This window comes from Diabrotica undecimpunctata, chromosome 4, assembly GCF_040954645.1.
Source record: "Diabrotica undecimpunctata isolate CICGRU chromosome 4, icDiaUnde3, whole genome shotgun sequence".
NCBI classification, from domain to species: domain Eukaryota; kingdom Metazoa; phylum Arthropoda; class Insecta; order Coleoptera; family Chrysomelidae; genus Diabrotica; species Diabrotica undecimpunctata.
Genome location: NC_092806.1, coordinates 152,139,376 through 152,163,376, shown reverse-complemented (window position 1 = coordinate 152,163,376; position 24,001 = coordinate 152,139,376). Strand labels below are relative to the sequence as shown.

The window sequence follows — 24,001 nt, the reverse complement described above, 5'->3', positions numbered from 1 at the left end:
TACTCCAGGAAAATTGCTTGATGAAATCTCACCTCTACCAAATAAACGTGGAGTAGCTGCTGTCAGAAAGAGAAGCAAACAGCTAGCAGAGATTCTTACTTCCAAAGAAACCATTGCTAGAAAGAAAGAAAAGAGAGAAAAGAAAGAAGAGAAAGAAAAGCAAGCTAAGGCTTTAAAAAAAGTGAAAGTTTTAAAAACAAATGAAAAGATTATTTTCTGAGGCAAAGAAAACAAAACCAAACAAAACAAAATAAACACAAACAAAATCAAACTAGTTTCAGAATCTTCTGATAATGAGTCAATAACAATAAGTCTCAAAGATGATTCAGATATGGATAATGATTCCGATGCAGAATCTTGTGCAGGATGTTTAGAAATATATTCACAAACTTCCAAATCGAACGACTGGCTTCAATGTATGCATTGCAAGAAATGGTTTCACGAATCTTGTAGCAAATACTTTAATCTCTGCGGTCTTTGTGGCAAACTTATCTGTTCAACAAGAAGTACCTAACTAGTAATGTAACATAAAAATGAGTTAAATGTAATGTAAAAATGAGTTATCTTAATTTTTTTTATAATACGCCATCTCACCTTCTTCATAGAGCCAACTCCCCTCCGTTATGTGGGTGAGATGTTTTTTTTTCATACTTATATTTTTTAACATAAACAAATATATTTAAGTTTTATTTATATTTCATATCTGAAATTAGTATCAATAAACTATAATCATTATATGAAGTTTTATTTTACTTCCAAATTTCAAAAACTTTTAAAAATACATCCATTCTAAAAAAAGTGGGCCCTCGAATTACCCTATTGTAATATTGTTTGTTGTTTTTAATTAAAATGACAAATAAAACAGACAATATAAAAAACTTAATGTTTTACATATAAATTCTTAGCCCTATTTATACACTAATTTTTTTAACGCTCCGAAAAGGTCAACTCTGACCCTGTGCCAAACAAATCTTATTTGTACACTCGAGGATTTTCTAACTAATGCGAAAGAACGGAGACCTTTTGTTTTCTGAACGTTTTCGCGACAACACCGAAAGTTTATGAAGACATAGAATACCTGTTAGTGATTTTCTTCTGCTCCTGCTTTCGCTTCCAATCGTTCATGGACGACAAGACGGCTTTGTAAATCTCCGCGTCATGGAGTTCGTCTAGGATTTCCAGAGCCGGGTTTGCCCTCGGAAATGTCACAACTAGAATAAAAGTAATCGTATCAGAATATGCATTAAAATCATTGATTATTTTGTATTAACGCATTCAAAGTTAATGAAAAGTAATTAGATTAGCATTTTTATTTAATTAAATAAGCGTATTTGAACAGATAACCTAAAAACGATTTGATAAATTTTATTTTGCCTTTAATCTGTAAAAAATCAAAAATAAATGTAAATGTTCTTGTATAATAAAAACCTCAACTATAACAAGACAAGTCGCACAAAAATTATTACAATTAAATTCTAAGTTCTGGTTAACATTTGTCTGATAAGTCAAATTGACGTGACTGACCTTATGACTTGGCCAGTGCCATTAACTTAGAGAAAAAAATAAGTCATGTGGCAAATGCATCTATTGAGCATAATTCACAAGTATACAATAAAGTTTAGGCAGGGATTAAGCGCTTGCTGCTCCATAATTTTAATTTGGTATTTATGTAGAAATGTTCACGAGACACATCTGACCATGTGTTTTTATGCGTGGTTTAATTAATAAAGGAAACGCACCTAATCTACGTCTTTTTTACTGAAAATTTCTAAAGGAAAGTTTGTATCTAAATGTCGAATGTGGTCCAGCCTATTATTTTTTAACCAAAAATGCTACCATTCCTTATTGTAACTACAATACACAGCACTATCTTACACTAAATGATCATTTATACAAGATGTTTAGTGCTTCTGAGACTTTACATGTAGTATTTTTAAGGTCCCATTCTGTCTAAAGTTTTAATTCACATAATTTAAATTCCACTATTTATCAGATCTTTTAAAGTCTTTTAAATATCAGAAAGAAAGTTTTAATATTCATTCTAATTGTATCTTAGAATCTTCAAAACAGAAACTTTTGAGTTTCGAACAAAAAGACACGATATGAGGGTTTGTTTGTACAGCATTAATTGCACCGAATAATACTTTTAGAACTGCGTCTCACAGATAACCACAATAAGTGTCTGTTCGTATTTTTGCCAAATGCTTCTGCCAGATTCCTCTAGGCGCAGCCGATCGCTCGTCATGAGGGTGAGGAGTTTTGTTTTACCGGCGAAAAATTATACATACGTGGTGAATTAAATGATTCATGGATTAGAACAATTTTTAGCCAGGTGCTGGAATTGACTTTTATGTTTTTATGTTACCCACAGTAAGTAGTACCCAAATTCTGGCATGCTTTCTTTCCACCAAGGTTCAATTTACGTTATATGCATATGTGATTAGTTGTCAAGCAGCTCTCCTTTAGCCCCTCTTCAGTCTCCTGGTGACTTAGAGTGGTCTCGTAATTTCATTTAAAATAAATTTGGCTTAAAAGTTTCGTTATTTCAACATACAAAGGAGTACATAGAATATATTAAATTTAAACGCAGCTACTTTGCTGTTTTCTTAATGTATTTTTTTTTATTTTGTTTTATTTTAGTTGATAATATGGACCGATGTATTTTCAGTACACTTAGCAGATACTGCTGAAGCTATATTAACAGGAGAACTCTATGCAATTTACACGCAAATGCAAATAAGATAAACAAAATATTAATCTTGATAGATTCGACGTCATCACTTCAAATAATCAGGAAAATATACTCGCAGCATCCATTAGCTGTACTAATAAAGAAAGAACGAAATAAATTGCATACTAAAGATATAAGTATCAAGTCTCTCTGGGTCCCATCACATATTGAAATAGCAGGTAACGAAGCAGCAGACAAAATTGCCAAAGAAGCTATAAACAACAACAGTATCCCCATATCAGCTGAATCTGTAAGTATGGATGTAAAAAGCTATTTCATGAAGTACCTGTTCGAGAACTGAAACAATAAATGAAAATCCACACCATCAAAGCTTCAGGAGATAAAAAAATAAAATTGGACCATGGAAACCACCCGAGGTATCCAATCGAAAGTAAATAATTATTTCCCGTTTACGACTTGGACATACCCTTTAATTTAATAAGCAAAGTGTGATCAGCTCTTACCGTTCCGCTAATAACCTTATTAGGCTGGACAATTAGGCTAAATATCGTTTATAAAGGTTCTTCTCTAAGGGGGGGAGGGAGATCTTTTTGTTTTTCTTTAATTTATGTTATTTTGGTTTTAATAGTTTGTTACGCCACTGTCAAAATATTATATATATATATATATATATATATATATATATATATATATATATATATATATATATATATATTTATATATATATATATATATATATATTTATATATATATATATATATATATATATATATATATATATATATTTATATATATATATATATATACAGTATACTCCCTCTATAACGAACACGGTTATTACGAGGTTTCGCTTATAACGAGATACATTAGATGTCCCGTGAAATTTCTATTGAACTATAACCGTCTATAGCGAGGCAAATTTGGTTATAACGAGAGAAAATAAGATCCAAAAACGGGTTTTTTACGTTTTTAGTCCGGTCGTAGCTATAAATAAATACCTTTTCAAACAGCCCCTCAATAAACTTAACTGCAGCCCGCAATAAACTTCTTTACAATGAATAAATACAACTGTTTCACATCTTTAAAAAATATATGATAGAATGATACTGGACCATTTAAAGCAGTTAAAAATGACAGAGTTCTTAAAATTACAGAAGCAATAGTTTATGTTATCCTTGAAAATACGATTTATACATTATGTAGTTGAAAAAAAATATAAGTACAGCTTTTTTGTTTTAACGTATATCATTGATAATAAAAGTAAACAACTCTTTTATGTTTTAATATATTTTATTGAAAATAAAAGTAAATAACTTTTTTTCAAAAACGCCATTCAAACAATATTTATTAGCATCTTATATTGCTCCGAATGGCTTCACTATAGGAAGTTAATGGTTTAGAAAACTACATATTCATATGTATGCACAGTATTATGATTGTCTGATATAACGAGATTGGCTTATAACGAGGTAATTGGTCTGTCATTTCAGTTCTCGTTATAGAGGGAGTCCACTGTATATGAAAATTTACACCATTTATCCGAACACTTTTAGTCTTACCACCAATAGGATAAGTTGGTTTCCAAATATTTTTAAGGGGGGGGGTCATGATCCCGTGACCCCTCCCTCTCTGATTACACATAGCTTTATGTAATTTGCTGGCTTGGCCTACCCAAAATTTTACCACACCAGCCGCCACTGATATATATATATATATATATATATATATATATATATATATATATATATATATATATATATATGTATATATATATATATATATATATATATATATATATATACTTTCTTATAGATAATGACATTGTTTCATGGTATTAAACTTTTATATCGTAAATTATTGTTTTCCTCCTGCGTTAATACTTTTAATCGAAATGCCATCTTGTCCTTATGCTCTGTTGTTTTTAAAAATTATCATAGTTTATTATAAATTAGTTCGTGAAGATTCCACATACGGATATAGATACGGATACGTCAATACACACATTGTGTAATATCTTACCAGAAAGTATTGAACGACACAGTGAAAGTTTAACTGTCGTCATGTGGGTGTCGGACCAAATTGAAGCAATAATTAAAAGTGATTCATAACATCGAAAAGAAAATATTAACAGCGGTTACTGAACTTACAAATTGGAAATTAATAGCCACTGATTGGTAGAACGTTACACGATCGGTCGATTTTATTACGATAATTAGCTATTTTTTTGGACGGCAATTGGCAATTAGACGCATGATGTACATCAGTGATTCCCAACCTGGGGGCGATCGCCCCCCGGGGGGCGATTTGAGATATTCAGGGGGGCGATAGAGCGAAGGGGGCCATATGGGGGGCGACAGAGAAAAGGGGGCGATAAGGGGGGCGTTTAGCATCCGGAAAACGAGAAATGGGTAATTGAGAAAAATAAGAATAGAGAAAAAAATACAATACTTTCGATCGGATATCCATAGCATAATAAAAAGTAAATATATGTATACCAACGCAGGTAATAATAACACAAACATCTTATCTAGTCACAGATCTTATCGAATACGAGGCGTCACAATATTAGAATCATTATTAGTCACAATGTTAGAATTCGGACAGAGACGACGACGCGTGGCAATATAATTATTTATTGAGAATTGCGAGATAGTGTTTTTATTCTTTGCCTTCTCAATAAGTTGTAATTAATTACTCTTTTGTTTTGCTCTCAAAATGTCAGCACCTAAAAAAAAGTGCCGGCAGTACTCAACGGAGTATTTGAAATATGGATTCATTGAATTGCCAAGGAATAAGAATCTACCATTGTGTCTCATTTGTGCAAAATCTTTGTCAAACGAATCCATGAAGCCGCCTCATCTTATGGATCACTTGAAGAGGATTCATTCAGATAAGTCAGACAGACCCGTCCAATATTTTGCGGTGAGTAAAAGTCTTTTGTTTGTAGGATGTATTTTTTCCATGTACAGTTACAATCATTGAATAGTTTACAGACTTACATATCTAGGAGCCTATTTTTTAAATTTTTACCCCGTTTAAACGCACCTTTTACGTCAAAAGTATTGCAATGTAAAAATTAAAGTGTAAACTATTTAGTGATCGTAACTGTATCTAGGTATCAACATATTATAATTATTTTTACTTTCTATTACCAAAAGTCAGACTTAAAGAAAACCTTTTTTAAACTTTATTACCATTACTTATAATAATTAAAGTGAATGTGTATTTATTTCGTTTACAGGAGCTCAAGGCAAAGTATGAAAGGCGAGTTACTGTTGGGTCATTGATTGCAAAAGCTACCAAGAAAAACGACAAGGGTTTACTTGCTTCCTACAAGGTATCATTCTTAATAGCAAAAAGTGGCAAGCTGCACACAATTGGAGAAGAACTCATCCTTCCAGCTGTCAACGAGATAGTTGATACTATGTTGGGACCCAGTCAGGCCAGCCAAATAACAGATGCAGTTCCTCTCAGCAATAATACTGTCTTCAGAAGGATTGATGAAATGGGAGCGAATGTCGAAGATGTTCTCTGCAACAAATTGAAAAGCAGAGAGTTTACTGTGCAACTTGACGAGAGTACCCTGAGTGACAGAACAGCTTTGCTCCAATATGTCCAATTCATTGACGACAATGGAGAAATGACCGAGGAAATGCTATTTGTTAGAAGTCTGATTACTGATACAAAAAGATCTTCCATATTTGAGGTCATTAAGAGATTTTTTGAGGAAAAAGATATTCCCTTATTAAATATGATCGCCTGTGCTACTGACGGTGCAGCAGCAATGACAGGACGCCATTGGGGATTTATTGCACATCTGAAACAAGCAGTACCTGGAATTTTGTGTGTTCACTGCATCATTCACAGAGAGCATTTGGCTGTCAAGAATTTGAGTGGGAGGTTGCACGATTCTCTTCGACTTGTCATAGATGCGGTAAATCAAATTAAAGCAAAACCAAAGAATGATCGAATATTTCGTACACTTTGTGAAGAAAATGATGAGATATTTAATACATTGCTACTACATACGGAAGTCCGCTGGCTTTCTAAAGGCAATTGCTTAAGGCGGTTCTTCAGTCTCATGGATACTGTTATTGAATTTCTTAATAATACTGACCCAACACTGAGTACAGAACTACAAGAGAAGCGAAATGACATCGCTTACTTATCAGATATTTTTCAAAAATTAAATGAAATGAACCTGCAACTACAGGGGAAGAACATAAATATGGCCAAAGCGAAGGGAGTAGTCGGAGCATTCATTGACAAACTATCTACTTTTGAAGAAAATATGCAGAGAAGAGAGAGAAGAAAATATGCAAGATCTGCAGTCCCGATTCCCAAGATTTGACTAGTCTGAAAGTGCCAACTTGGTTTATCAATCCTTTCAGCGTGGAAGTTTCAACGGTATGTTCTTCTCTTCAAGAAAACTTGATTGATTTGAGACATGATGTTGAAATTGAAAGTTTGTTTCGGAAGTGTGGGTACGAAAGATTTTGGCCGCGGATAAAAGAAATGTATCCAATCTTGTGGAATGCAACCAAATTATTATTATTGGCATTCCCCACAACATATCTAGTGGAGAAAGGTTTTAGTTCTGTGTGTATATTGAAAAATAGACAAAGAAAGACATAAAGAAATTATGTGAGGGACACCACTTCCAAGGAAGCCATTAACAATTCTTTTACACACATATAACCATTTACGAAATGTAAAAATAAATAAATATGGATACTTATCTTTTGTATAGATTCATTATTTGTTTCAATTTAATTGGGGGGGGGGCGATTGTAGGATTCATAACTGGTGAAACCTGTCTAAGGGGGCGATCATGGGAAAAAGGTTGGGAACCACTGATGTACATGAACCTAGAAAATAATAAATATTGGTTCTATGGTGAAAAATATATTCTTAACTCTTTACTAACACGAAGACACTAAAATAACGTTTCTATAACGTACATGATCTATTATATAAAGCAGAAGAACACAAACAGTTTGTAAAATTATGTTATAGTTATAGTTTATTCGTCTTCCGGGTTTGGACCGTGTCATTTGTGAGTGACCCAAAAGTGGGTTCATCTCGACGTTTCGCTACAATTGTATGTAGCTTCTTCAGGAGAACAAAAAAGAAAGAAAAAGAAACAAAAGACAGGAAGATGGGTAGTTAGCAACGGTAACTCAGTTACTCAACGCAACCAGAGGCGAATACTAACTACCAAGATGGGCATTTAGTAACTCAACTACTCAACGCAGCCAGAGGTTTTCACCTCTGGCTGCGTTGAGTAGTTGAGTTACTAAATGCCCATCTTGGTAGTTAGTATTCGCCTCTGGTTGCGTTGAGTAACTGAGTTACCGTTGCTAACTACCCATCTTCCTGTCTTTTGTTTCTTTTTCTTTCTTTTTTGTTCTCCTGAAGAAGCTACATACAATTGTAGCGAAACGTCGAGATGAACCCACTTTTGGGTCACTCACAAATGACACGGTCCAAACCCGGAAGACGAATAAACTATAATTCTGACTCTGGCCGTGGAAGCCTACGATTTCATATGTTATAGTTATATTCTAGATATACGGTTTTAATTTTATAGTGTTGGTGAAGTGCCAAAATAGAGACTTTGTCAATTTTAGATTTATGTTTGAAATGGGACTCTAAATTATAGAAATCAATAGATTTAAGAATAGTTTGTAAATAATCGGTAATTCAAATATGATATCTACCTGCCGTTTTCAGGAATTCATTTCTGTTATCTCAAAAGCGGTCATTAACGGTGAAGGAGAAAGTAGAAAGATATTGCCTTGTATGATTTGCACACAATTACGGGAATTTGCCATTAGTTGAGTTTTAAGAATTTGGAGAGTTTTGGAATTTGGTTGAATGCAAAAAAAAATAGAGGGCTGGGAAGAAATACCTAGAAAATAGTGTAAGATGAAACAGGAGTAGAAGCGTATATGTTATATAATTTGATATTCTTCGTATAAGTCATACAGGTCAATTTACAAGAATTCTACAGATTTAATTAAAGGGATTTAGTATTTTTAGAAATATTTGATAATATTTGGGAACATTTTATTCGAAGTGAAAAGTTTGCTTTGGTTTCTTTATAAAACAGATTTTTGTGAATACTGGATAAATTTTCCAAAAAAAAAAAATGTCGGTAACACGAAAACAACGTAAAATGCGGAAAAGGAAGATGACAAAGAGGGAAAAGCAAATTTGGAAGAAGGATCAGATAGTGAACAAAACAATACTGTAATTGACGACAAACAAGAAACAGGAATGTTAGAAGAATTAATGATGATTATGAAGGCACAAAAGGAAGAAACAAAAAACAATGACAAAAACATAGCAGTTAATGATAAGCCTACAAGAGGAAAACAGAAAAATTATGCAAAAACAGGAGAAGATTTTTTTTTTAAATAGCAAACAAATTGGAGAAATACGAATATGAAATAAGGAGTTATCAAGAACAAATACAAAAAGAAATCGATAAAATAACGGAAGAAATAGAAATGAAACTAGGAAGAGCTTTACAAGAAGATAAGGTCGAAACAAAAAAGGAAATCAAAGTAAGAAAGTTTTCAGTGTTCCATCACCTAAATGCAAACAGTAATCACATTTTAAATTCATAGACAAATTCATAAACAAGAAAGACGTTTCATAATTTTATCCACGCAAATGGTAGCTGTGTAAAATAAACGGTATTGTGATAAAAAATTAATTTCAAAAACTTTGGAACGCTCTTTTAAAAAATATCTCCATTGTGTTTATGCCGGTTTGATTTCACAGCGACGATATATAAAGATATGTATGAAAGTAGACGATTGCATTTCTTATCAATACGAGCTCCACCATTCTTCTGTACGTGTTTCAAGGTTTCAGCTCTAGTCAGAAAGACTTGTGGTAGCTCTAATTGAAATAAAATTATGTTTATCAAGATTTTAATGATTTTAAAGTCAGGTTAGTTCCGCTTCTTTTAGATATTTGCTTAGATTAAAAATTATTTGCTAAATTTTTTGTAATTTGTGCCCCTTGCAAGTGGACGGGTCTTATTCGTTGGTTTAGTTGCCTGTTTGATTTCTACATTTCTTGTAGTTTTTTTTTCATGCAGTTGGAGTCTTTAGGCATCATCTGTTGTGTTTAAATGTTTTAAATGTTTTTGAATTCCCATTGTCTCTATGATTACACGTGTTGTCACTATTTTCAATGTTAGCTAACATCGCAAATAAATGGCAGATAAACGTCTACATGCTGGAAGCGTATTTCACTTGAAAATAAAGAATATATGATTGAACAAATTTCTTTAGCATGTTTACTAGTTTCCGATCAAAAAACTGAGCTTTTTTCAAAACTAACGCATAATATAACGCATAAACCAAAATTAACGCATAATTTTAAAAATTCTGGTAAATCAAATAATTTTAATGTTTCAATTTTTGTGATAATATCTTATTGTTACCTCCGGTATATTGTAAAATTGATCAAAAGAACGGTAAAAAACTCATTTTCATTTTTGCAAGCCAATTAAAAACGTGCTAGTTGTGCTTGATTTTAATTCGAATTTAGTTGGGTTGGAATACGTTGTGTTGGATGTTCAAAGACCTTTTTCAAATTTATTAAGTGTTTTTTTTTGTTTAAAATGAACCACTAGCAGCAAGAAAATCGAAATTTATCAGAAAGTGACTGTATTAGTTTCGTTACTCTTCTCGAAGAAGGATACCTTCAAGTTGAACTAGCTAAACGGTTTAATGTCACTCAGTCAACCATTTCAAGAGTATGACCACGTTTTACTGTTACTGGAAGTGAATCAAGAATACCCGGTCAAGATCGTAGAAGGGTTACAACTCCTGATCAAAACCGGTTTTTGACACTTCGTAGACTGAGACTAAGGTTTATTATCAGTACTTTTCTACAAAATAAATTTTTGGATCGTTTGTTTGGAATAATGACCAGTGTTGTTTACTACCCATGAATCCAGGTACTGTCTTTTTTCTGATGACAGGTGAAACAGAGTGTACAGAAGGCCTGGTGAACGCTATGCACAGTGTAACACTGTAGGGACTATACAACATGGTGCCGGCTCGGTAATGGTGTGGGATGGAATTAATTTGGAGGCTCGAAAGGAGTTAGAATAGATCACGAGCGGCTTACATCCCACAGGTATATTACAGACATTTCAGACGAGCATGTTGTGCGATTTGCAACATTTATTAGGGATAATTTCATGCTCATGAAAGATAATGCCAGACCACATATTGCATGAGTTGTTCAGCACTATCATCAGGAGGTTGAGATTCCTGCCATGGTTTGGTCTACGAGGGGTCCCGACCTCAACCCAATAGAACATGTTTGGGACATCGTAAGAAGACGACTACCACAACTACCTAACGCACCAAACACATTAGAATTTGGGATCAAATTGATGAAGATGAAATAAGAACGAATATTCTCCATATGAGAGATAGTTGTCAAGCAGTAATAAATGCCAGAGATGACAATACTCGCTACTAGTTTAATTTTATGGAACTTTTCATTCAATTTTTTTAAATATTTTAAATTTCATCATTTATTTAAGATGTTAGGTAGTTACGTAAAGTCACATTGTATTGAGTCTTCCGACTTTCGAAACTCCAAGAGATATCGTTGCCACCTTTGTCTAGAAAGGATACGGCCTTAGAGGCGTTTAGGCATAATCCCACGGATGGTAGCTTCGCACCATTACCCGCTCGAGTAAGTGCGTCAACCAAATGTCCGAACCTGCAGTTCCTCTCATACTGAGCAGGATTACTATCGCAACGACGAGTCATCAGTAGGGTAAAACTAACCTGTCTCACGACGGTCTAATCCCAGCTCACGTTCCCTGCCTAAGGGTGAACAATCCAACGCTTGGCGAATTCTGCTTCGCAATGATAGAAGAGCCGACATCGAAGGATCAAAAAGCGACGTCGCTATGAACGCTTGGCCGCTATAAGCCAGTTATCCCTGTGGTAACTTTTCTGACACCTCTTGCTGAAAACTCTTCAAGCCAAAAGGATCGATAAGCCGTGCTTTCGCAGTCCCTATGCATACTGAACATCAGGATTAAGCCAACTTTTGCCCTTTTGCTCTACGCGAGGTTTATGTCCTTGCTAAGCTGGCCATAGGACACCTGCGCTATTTTTTGACAGATGTACCGCCCAGTCAAACTCCCCGCCTGGCAGTGTCCTCGAATCGAATCAGGCTGGAGATAAGTTGACGCTCGAAACGAAGCACATAAACGCTAGCCGGATATCTGAAAGGCGAGCCTTATCGGAACCACGAAACCAACGAACGGGACAACGCAACAAAATGTCACTCCGTGCCCTTGGCTCAAAAATATCGTGACAGTCGCCGCCTCGTGAGCGAACGACGCACGCGTTTCGCCTTACCGAATAAGTAAAGAAACGATGAAAGTAGTGGTATTTTACCGGCGATGTTGCCATCTCCCACTTATGCTACACCCCTCATGTCTCCTTACAATGCCAGACTAGAGTCAAGCTTAACAGGGTCTTCTTTCCCCGCTAATTTTTTCAAGCCCGTTCCCTTGGCATTGGTTTCGCAATACATTTTTCGTAAAGGTTTTTATTTAAGATATTATAAAAGCAACCTTAAAAACAAAAGAACAAACAAAAAAATTTTCATTACGACTGAAATTATAATTTTAAAATTATGCGTTAATTTTGGCGTGCAGTGTAAGTTTTCATAAAAAAAAACAAAAACATGTGTAAATATTTACCAACTTATCATAGTAAATTACGTTTAAGAATAGTTAATTTAAAGCATGATCCACTCACAGCTTTCCCCTTTCGCTATGGAACATACATTAGCATGCTGGGCTGCACAAAGTCCATCTCATAAATGCGATAATTCGATATCCGAAATGTGCATTACAACCTATTACTAGTCGATTTGCTTATGGTAATGGTAAAGCAGCTAGTACCATATTTAGATAATTAGGATTTGGTTACAGAGTCAGATTTGTTAGTATTGAAACCATGACTATAAAAAACATCAAAATTTTTTAATATTATCTTTTATTTTATACTACATTGTAATTTATTTACAACCTGTAAATGTAATTGCAATAAATAAATTATTTATTAAATAAAATAACAGGTGTACAAAATTCTTCGTGGTCCTACCTTTCTGGTGATTTATGAAACTTCACTATAAACGATGCGAAAACTTCTTTTTAAAGCCATTTTCAGCTACAGCAAAAACGACATTGAAAATTCTGTTAGCTTTACTATTTGTTGCAGTCATAAAGTTTTCAAAACGATCCCATGGCCAAACTTTGCATTCCCAACTAATCAACTAAACGACTACCTCCGCCAATTTCCATGCTGAATGGATTAAACTCCTGAGATATTTTAATTGCCTTTATAATGTTGACGCCAGTTTAGGCCAGTTCATTACTTACAAGTAGATTTTTTACACAGCATTTCTCTTTTCCATATTATTTTTATTGAGAATTACCACATTGACCATCAAAGGTTATTAAAAGGTATATTTAGTGGGGATTTCGAAGTTATTCAAACTTGTGGTTGGCTATATACTATATACTTTGCTTTATAACAGCGGTCGGGGAACCGGGGTAAATTATCCCAAATGGGGTAAAAATTAAATTTTTGGGGGTAAAAATGAAACTTTTGTAAGTAAAAAGTATATATTCTTAATTTGCTATTTTATATACCTGTTAGTATTTTTTCAACTTAAACAATTTAGCGACATATGCAGGCCACTCCATCTTACTCTCCACCACTAGAGTGTTCTCGAGTTATATCTTTGCGTAGTAAAGCACAGTCCCGGCCCCGACTACCTGCTCAGTTACAAATACATTGAAGAGTCAGAGAGCGAGTTTTTACTAATTAGTTGCTGACAAGATCACCATTTTATCATTAATCATCGATATATCGATCAAGGTAAGCCGCAATTTACAAATTTAATTCAATTATTTTACAACTATTATTTTCTGTCTCCCTTAAGATGGAAGCAAATAGAAAAAGAACATACCAAGACGAATTCCTTAATTACGGCTTTACATAAATAGAAGACAATGGTACAATGAAACCAGAGTGTGTTGTATGTGTGAAGGTACTGACTTCAGAATCTTTCAAAAAAAGTCAATTGAAGAAACATTTACAATTTAGATAATTTGCATTCACACCTGTCTTCCAAACCGCGAGAATACTTTGCAAATTTAGAAATACCTGTTAAAAGACAAATATCGAATAGCAACTTGTTTGGTACATTTGGTCGGCGTCCAGCATCAAGGGCTAGCTCTGAAGTAGCCTGATTGATTGCACGAAATAAGAAACCATACACTATTGGTGAAGATTTGGTTAAACCAGCTGCTGTAAAAATGGCAGAGATTATGTGTGGTCAAAAAGAAGCAAAGAAACTGAATTCAGTGCCCTTGTCTGCGAAAATTGTGAAAGAACAAATTTCTATATTAACAGAAAATGTAAAGGAACAGGTTATTTTCGTATTAAACAGGCTGAATATTTTGCTATTCAGCTTGATGAGACAACTGATTTTCGTTGCAATTCACAGCTAATGGTATATGTTCGCTACATAGGTGTAGATAATTTTGAAGAGGAATTGCTGTTTTGTTCTCCTCTTGAGTTGAGATCTCGTGGAATTGATGTCTACAATAAAGTAAATGAATATTTCAATGCGCAAAGTTTAAAATGGGAAAACTGTATTTCTGAATCTTTGCATGAAGCTCCAGCTATGCTGGATCATATGAATGGTTTTTCGGCTTTTGTAAAAAAAATATCCCAAATATTGAAGTTACTCACTGTATGATCCATCGCCAGGCCCTTATGGTCAAATATTCAGAACCTACACTGGAAGCTGTCATGCATGATGTCATCAAGATTGTAAATTTTATCAAGGGACATGCACTAAACACGCGGCTATTTCGGGAATTATGTCAGGACGGTGAAGCTGAATATACGGACCTACTTTATTATACAGAAGTAAGGTGGCTTTCTCGCGGAAATGTACTAAATCGAGTATGGACTCTCAAAACTGAAGTCGAAATTTTTATGGTTGATTAAAAAAATATTCTCGCAGATAAGTTAAAAACTCTTCCTGGGTTGCATATCTCGCATATTTAGCGGGCATTTTTGAGAGTATAAATATATTAAACAAAGAATTGCAAGGAAAGAATATTAATATCATTTCAGCGAGAGAAATATATCAAAATAATAAAGATTGCGAAAATATTACTTTTGCTGGCATCAAGGATACAAGTGTAAGACATCTTATCAAACTCAGAAAGCGGTTTTCAGATTACTTTCCAAATCTTGATACATTTACTCTCAGTTGCATTGCAGATCCTTTTACATGTGAAATTGCTATGATACCAGAAGAACCTTCAGGTTTAGCAGAAGCAATTCTTGAACTTCGATCTAATATTCAATTTGAGAGTAAACCAAATCTGTTATCTTTTTTGATGTCAAAAGCTGCAAAGGCTTTCAAAATTGTACATGAAGATGCGGTTAAAAAATTGTTGCCATTTGGAACAACATATTTGTGTGAACAAGGCTTTTCCACTCTAATGAACATAAAAACGAAGAAGAGAAATCGATTAAACGCTGAAGACTGTGTTCAAATTGCTCTTACACCAAGTCCCAATTTTGAAGCAATTGTATCGAACATGAAACCTCTCCCTTGAAAATTCGCCCCCACAGAAAATATAAGCAAATGACAATTTCTCGTTATTTTGTAATTCATATGATATTTTTCTTGTATGACAAAATAACAAGAAATTATCATTTACTTATATTTTCTGTAGGGGTTAAAGTTATGGATTACTAGGTATTACATTGATAAATTGAATAAATGATGTTTAAATTAAATTTTTAATTATTGTTTTTTTTTCAAAATTATCATGGGGGCTATAACATGAAAGATGCTAAAAAGAGGCGATTTCGTTTTTTCTTCGCTCTTCGCCATGGGGTAATATCAACTTACACAAAAATATTTTGGGGTAATGATTAAAAATGTTCCCCGACTGCTGCTTTATAAGATACCGAACTTAGTAATATACAGGGTGATTCTTTGGGAGTTTTAATTTGATATTTTGGAGAGACTTGACATAATTAATATGTGTAAATTAAGAAATAGGTGTTTTTTATATGCTCAATTATTCTAAAATATTTAGAATCATAATCTACAAGTTCCATAGTATGGAAGTTCAGATTAGGAACTGGAAACGAAAGGGGAGAAAGGTTTCATAGAATTCTGACAAAAAAGGATTTGGTAATTGCCAATATTTGCTTTTAGCTTCCTAAGAGAAAACTATATGCATGGACGTCTTCTTTACTTACAAAAAACTACATTGTCAGAAATCCGATAGATTTTATACCGTAAAATGGAGGGAAATTGATCCAAAGGAGCGAAATTAATAATTGCGAATGATTCCGAATATTTTAATTTTTCCTGAAATCTAAGAAGCTTAACAAACGGTTGACAACGTCGCTTTAGTTAGTAATATGATTGTTTTGTTGATTTAAGTATATTTTTTTATGAATAAAAGCTTGTCATAATTATGGCTATATTTTTGGTAAGTTTCTTTAGCTTCCTAACTTTTCGGTGCCTGGAAAAACTACAAAAAAATGTGCGATTTTAGCTAATTATCTTAAATATATAATTTATAAGGTAGAAAAAATGTTATTACAATGGACTAAAAATGGTCCAAAAGAATACTAGCAAATACTGCTCCGTAGGTTTTCGATATCATCGCACCCATCATCGACGCATAGATTCACATACATTTACGGGTTGGTTTACTTTGACCTTTTTACCACATGCAAAACGTCTTGAAGAGCCAAAAATCATCATAGAAAATAAACTTTTCTCAAATTTTACCGATAAGGTGATATCTTTATGCGAACAAAACAATGTTGGCTTTATATGTTTGGTTAAAAACTCAACACATTTGACCCAATCACTTGATGTCGGTTTTTTCCGTCATTTTCAGATGGCTTGGAGAGAAACTCTTAGTGATTGGAAAAAATGTCACCCCACCTTAACCACAATAGATAAGAAAGATTTTCCAAACTAGTGAAACACTACCCTTCAGCACATGGTCAAAAAAAAACAAAAACAGCGCTTTAAAACGAATTAGTGTTTCCTCCTTTGCAGCCACGGGAATTTACCATTTCTCCCCTGAGGAAGTTTTAAATAAGTTACCCAGAGAAGATAAAGAAATAGAGACCCAAATAGACAACCTTTTGGTACAAATATCTAAAGGAGAAAAGATATTTACCTGCACAATCCAGACGAAATATTAGGCAAACCAAACTAAATGTCTGGCTAGGAAAAAGTGTTTTTTAACAACTTGATGACACTGAAAGCGAAAGTCAAGAAAAGCCATCAAGTGATACCGAAACAGAAAGTGAAACGCCTAACTTGGATGAGTCTGACAATAATGATGGGGTTGAATATTGTGGCCATTTGTTGAAAGACACAAAAAGAAAACTGGAAGTCTTCGAAAGAAAAAGAGACAAAAAGAAAACTGGAAGTCTTCGAAAGAAAAGTTCTAAGAAAGATATTTGGAACTATTAACGAAAACGGAATATGGAGATCCAGGTACAACCACGAACTCTACCAACTGTTGAAAGAGACACCGATCTCAGAATTCGTTAAATTTCAGAGACTTCGCTGGGCTGGTCATGTAGTAAGAATGGAGACAGAAAGATTGACGAAAAGACCCTTGATAGTAAAATGCAGGGCGCAAGACCAAAAGGAAGGCCACGGAAAAGATGGGAGGATGAAGTGGCAGCGGACGCGCAAAATTTGCTAGACGTGAGAACCCGGAGAAGATCGGCGCGGGACCGATAAGGTTGGAGGCATAGTTTGGAGGAGACCAAGGCCCGATGTGGGCTGTAGCGCCATTGGAGAAAGAGAGAGATAATATTTTGCCTTTAACAAGAATGACATTAAAGAAGAAGTTTTTCTGTTAGTAAAGATATTGGGAGGAAAAAGGAAGAAGGAATACTATCGCTCTGTTGCTAACATTCAAAAAGCTAATGAAAATGACCTAGACGTTGTAGGATATAAATCTACGGATGAACTAAAGAAGGCCTTCAAACTGGTCGAACATAATAAATTTTCGGTTGAAGTAAGTGATATTATTGCCATTTTGCTTATTCCTGAATTCCTTAATTCAACAGAAACAGCATGTATGTTTAAAAAACTGGTTGATGTAATAGAGATGTGAAATATCACTTTAAACTTGTGTACATACGTTCAAAGACGTTTAAAATTATTTTTTTTTGTATTCTACATTCCAGTATGACCCCAACTTTATCATTCTTTGGTTTAAGCATATTAAAGTTTAATATTTATGACCTGTTTCATACGATTACAATTTTTAAAAAATATTAGTGTTTAATGAATATGGCGCTTTGGTTCAGTTTTTTTAAATATCATTGTAACTTTTGTTTGTGAAACCTAATTTAGGACATATTAGCATATAATTGTTTTTGTAGGAATAAAATAAATCTGTAGAAAAGCAAACCTCTTCCTGTAACGGCTTTGATTATTTAAAAAACTGTTTAAGATCATATTCAAATAAAAGACTGTGGAATATTAAGGAATGCCAGAAAACTAAGAAAATCTCAAAAAAATAGATGGTGTTAAATTGGTATATTTCTAAATTCTGGCCTGTTTAAAATGATTTGTGAAATGCTAGTATTCTTACGAATTCAGTAATAAAGAAAATTAAAGTTACCGCCGCATTTGAATATGGTTAAACTTAACTTCAGTTGCGGACAAAATGTTTCAGAAATAATTAAATTTTCGTTGTTAACAGTCAATTTGTTTAGTTTTCACAAGCGCAGAAAAGTTGTATTAATTATTCACTATCTTCTTCCTTTTACAGTTACATTTAAGTAAATATATATATATATATATATATATATATATATATATATATATATATATATATATATATATATATATATATATATATGTGCTTCGTGCTTCAGACAGTTGTGTTGCTGTCATAATACCACGTGGTCGTCGAGTAGACGCGTTTTCAGAATGAACACAAGTCATGTGTGCAGGAGTACCTTAATGTTTATTTTGGAGAATGGATAGGCAGACGAGGAATCGTTGAGTGGCCCGCACGGTCAAGTGACCTGACACCCTGTGATTTCTTTCTGTGGGGCCTTCTCAAGGACCGCTTTTTTGCAAGAGGACCACGTACCCTTCTCGACTTCCGAACTGCAATTAAAGAAGAATTTAAGAATCTCGCCGTATCTGCCTCTTCGTTGCGAAACAGTGCAGTTAATGCATTGATCAAGGTGGGCATCAATTTGAACACCTCAATTTGAATTTGAGCACATCAGTTTGTAACCCTTTGAATTCTTTTGTAATTTCTTTAAATAAATTCATTTCGACGTTGCATTTTTTTCTTAATGCAAATTTGTTAAAACATATTGGCATGTCTCTCTCTCTCTCTTTCTCTCTTTCTCTCTCTCTCTCTTCAATGGCGCTACAGCCGAAATCGGGCCTTGACCTTATCCAAACTATGCTTCCAACATTGCCAGTCCCGCGGCGATCTTCTGCAGGTTCTCACGCCTAGCAAATTTTGCGCGTCTTCTACCACTTCATCCTCCCATCTTTTCCGTGGCCTTCTTTTTGGTCGTGCGCCCTACATTTTACTATCTAGGGTTCTTTTTGGCAATCTTCCTGTCTGTATTTTCACTACATGACCGGCTCATCGAAGTCTCTGAAGTTTAGGTTTTCTCACAGAGAAGGCATATCTCACAGAGAAAAAATTGATCGTTATCACTACGGTGCAGCTAAGTTAGAAAGTTAGAAAAGGAGAACATTAACTTGGAAAAAAGGATCACTAATATATATATATATATATATATATATATATATATATATATATATATATATATATATATATTTGGAATATATTCAATGGTTGAATAGCAGAGGTTTTATCGGTCAATAATTGGCAAATATATCTGGTTCTCAATTTTCTTGACCCGCGTTTTAAAACTATTTTTCTGGAATTAGTTTAAACCCAATGAACAAGACAGAAAATTCTCTTAGATGCATTGAAAATGAGTTGTGATAAGTCAAGTAGTACCGATGATGACTCTTCTTCACTTCGTAAGAAAATATACATTAACGAAAGTGATAAAAATAAAATAATGGAACTTCACTACAGTTTTAGTCTACTAGGAACTGTTTTGAGAAAGGCAACATGCAAAACGACGAGAAAAGTTCTGTGGCGAATAAGATTGATGTTTATTTGAAAACTGTTTGCCTAAATCGGTGGGCAGATCCTCACAAGTGGTGGTCAGCAAACGCAAGAGCGTATCCAATCCTAACAAAATTCAAAAAGATTTATTTATCCCCTTCAAGCACTAGTGTATATTAAAGTGAGAGGCCATTCTCAAAAGCGGGTATTATTTATGAAGAAATCGCAATCGTTTGCGATCAACAAATGCTGAAAAAATTGTTATTATTTATCACAACTTACAATTGATAGATTTTGAGTATTCAAATTAACATTTGTGTTTATAGCTGCATAAAATAACGTTGTAACTAACATTTTTGTTACAGTGTTCTTCTTTAACAACTTTTTATGTGTGGTTGTAACTGCATTTATAAGAAAGATTCCGAATGAAGTAATATCGTAAAATCTTTGAATTATTTATCGAGTAATCGGGTAACCACAGATAAAACATTGAACCAAATCCAATTTTCGTCCAAAATACTGTATCGTACCATAATGTATCAAAATAATCTCATATTTCAAAGACTACACCTTAACTGTTGTTACAATTTTATTCGCCACATCAGCTAAGTTCCAATAATGGTTCAGGCAGATACTACATGCGTATTAACATTTGGCGGCATTATTGTGAGGATAGTAGGGGTACATAGACTACTAGACTAGTACTAGAGTGATTACCTTAAAAAAAAACAACAAAATTGTATCCTGAAGAGACCGTAAATATTTGTAAACGTTTTGATTTGTATAACACGTAAATGCATAAAGAACATCCTATCTTGTCTACTCTACTGCAATATTAAGACAGTAGAGTACAGAGTTTTTATTGAGCTTATAATACAAAGTTCAAAAACTAATAAATTCACTGTAATGGAAGTGAACCCATCAGATATACTAGATTTTAAAAGTTGGCACTCAGAGCACTACAACAAATCGTGTATTTCCTTTGAAACTAAAGGAAAGCATATCCCAAAAGAGAGAAAAGTATATTTCAGCATAAGTAGTTTGTTCCATTTTGTTTATGACAAAGAGAAAAAAGGCTATATTAAAGCTCACAATACAATACAAGGCTTAGTCAGCCACACTTTTTTTTATGGCAAAACACTCAAACATTTTTAGCATACCAGACTGATAAGATCCCAATAAAGAAGGCCAAGATCGAAGACCTCAAGAAACTGAGAGAATTTATTCCACATGAATACTTTGAATACTATGAAGCTTTATTTGACTGGCCAACAACCAGGGAGGCCTTTAATGAAAGTGATTTCAGTGAAGAGGAAGACAAAGAAGAATAAGTTTTAAGAACATGCTCCTGAAGGGAAAAATTTGTTGAGAACTTTAAAAAAAAAATTATTTTTCATTGTTGTAATTCTCTTTTATAAAGTGACACTTTGTATAAAACAATAAAACCATATCTTTTAAACTTTTTTTTTGTTACTTATTACCATTAAAATTTCAATTTTTTTAAAAGGGCGTATGTGAGCAAAGTTTTTTAATTAATAACTAATAAACAAAAATGACTGATTGATTGTTTTAAAAGTGTAATCTAATCGTGTTAGGTATATATTTTTTGAGAAAATACAGTTAAAATTGGTTTAAAAAATTTGTTTCAGTCTAAAAGTAGTATTTTTAAAACTCCCAAAAGATGGGATTTTGTCACTTACGCCCTTAAAAAAAACCGATTCATTTATATTAAAAACTGTAACTGACAGTTCAAAAAACTGTCATCTAATTAAACATAGTGGGCCTTATTCTAGAAGAGGAGTTTAACATCTATATAAATACTTCTTATCTGAAAAAATATCACATGCATATAAAAGGATAAATCAAAGAAATTGGTATCTTTTAAATTGGTATCTTATTTTATCATTTCGGAAGAATATCTTAATTGCTAGTTACAGCGTTATTCTTTGCTGTGGTCGATATGTGTTTTTCCCTTGATTTAATATTCGGTATTCGGCTGAATACCGAATAGTAGCCGAATATTCGTAGCATCACTATTAATTACATTAGAATAAACCCTAACAATTAAAATTTTAGCTTAAGAAACTGTATCACAAAAAGAAAAACGAAGTTTAAAAGAAATAATTTCTTATGGATTATTCCACTTTCAACAACGAGTCCGTCTCCCGTGAGCCTGGCTGGCCGACTTTCAGGATTATTCGGATCAGAAGAAGTCGGATATAGGGAGTACAAATGACTAGAACTCTCGGCGCATATTTGACGTGTCAATGTAAAATTTAATTAATATAAATTGTTACGAGGGTGCAGAATTGCAGATTTTAGTGTCAAGCCGTTTAACTCGCTTCGTTTTAAATATGGTAAGGGAGCTGAATTCAGTGGAGTTAATATTTCATTGTGTTTTATTATGATATTGTAGATTCATTCCACGAGGACAGTTTTACTCTAATAATTTGCTTTTTTACGAGTAGAATACAAGAAAAAATCGATCAAAAACATTAGTTTACGTAAAACCGAGTGAGTATTAGATTTTTAGATCTCTCTCTCTCTCTCTCTCTCTCTCTCTCTCTCTCTCTCTCTCTCTCTCTATATATATATATATATATATATATATATATATATATATATATATATATATATATATATATATATATATATATAAATATATATATATATATATAAAATGACATGATTATTTATTAGTCATATATGTAGAAAAGTATTTGTATATTTTCTTTTATTATTTTTAATATTTTTAACATACGACCTTATTTAACCCAGATATTACTGAAACTTTTATTGTTAACATTTTAAATTAATTTCGAATTTTCATGGAAATTATAGCATATGGAACCAAAAAACACAATCATATATTTTTTTATGACGATACCTGTCATGTTTTTTTAAAATCACGGTAGTAATATACGGTACCAGATATCATATATATTTTATTAGTATCAATTTACAAAGAATGAACGGATTTAAAACAAAATTTTGGATGTAAAAGTATTTTGCACTTTTCACACAAAAACTGGACTTTTTTGTGACAATATCCACATCGCGATTGCTTTTCTTGATAAAGAACCAAGTGGTTAATACCGTCATATCTTGAATTGGCTACCGAATTCGAATTCCGCTTAGAAGGTACGCGTTTTGTTTCTTTTTTAAAAGTTTCCAAAATATTAGTTGCAATAGATCTTCTAAATTCAAGTTGATCCAGTTTACCGTCTTGAGTTTTGTGAATCTGCCACGCATTTTGAATAGCCATATCAACGCAATGAGCAAAAAGGGGAAAATACCATTTCTTTCCTCTTATGGACACTCGATATAAACTGATGTTCTGGTCACTGCGATCAACGCCACCCATGAAGTTATTGTATATTCCAACAATATTTGGTTGAGGAACTTGAATATGTTTTTTCTCTGCTTGTGAAAATCTCTTTACAGAGAAGCAAGGCATTACTGGTACAAAATTGGAAGCAATAGAAACGATATTATTATCATGCCAGCGGTAAACCACTATTCCTGTATTTTTATAAAGACAGGGGTAAAGGGCATTTCATGGTGCGATTTTCCCTTACAGTGCCTGTACCAAATGTGCCTCTTTGTTTTAGCTCATGCAGTAAATGAATAGAAGTAAAATAATTATCAAAAATAAGATGGAATCCCCTTTGAGGCCATACTTCATTCAATCTGTCTGCATAGCATAGAACTACTGATGCACCCAATCCAAGGACTTTATATTGTTCAGGTATTGTAGTGGAATTACCTTGGTAAGGAGAAAACCAAACTATGTATCCCAGACGAAGGGCTCCTACCCACATTTTGTACCCCCAACGGATTGGTTTTCCCTTGATGAATTGTTTTGTGGGATGGCGACCAAAATACGGAACCATTGCCTCATCTATGCTGTGATGTTGTTCTAAAGGGGAAAATTGTATAAATTTTTTGTTTATTATGTCGAACAGGGGTCGCATCTTGGCAAATCTATCAAATTTATCTAATGACAAGTTATTGCAAACATGCAAAACTTTCATTATGTGGGAAAATCTATCCCTAGA

The 24,001-nt window shown here is 33.5% G+C and overlaps 1 protein-coding gene across 6 annotated transcripts in view; it reads right to left on the bottom strand.

Moving 5' to 3' along the window:
• The window catches only part of LOC140440228 (uncharacterized), a 211,021-nt gene that overhangs the window by 64,256 nt on the left and 122,764 nt on the right, over window positions 1-24,001 (bottom strand). For all 6 annotated transcript variants that reach the window (XM_072530582.1, XM_072530581.1, XM_072530584.1 and 3 more), the window contains one exon: window positions 1,079-1,211. In XM_072530582.1, coding sequence (XP_072386683.1) covers window positions 1,079-1,211 — 133 coding nt within the window. The remainder of the gene's footprint in view (window positions 1-1,078; window positions 1,212-24,001) is intronic.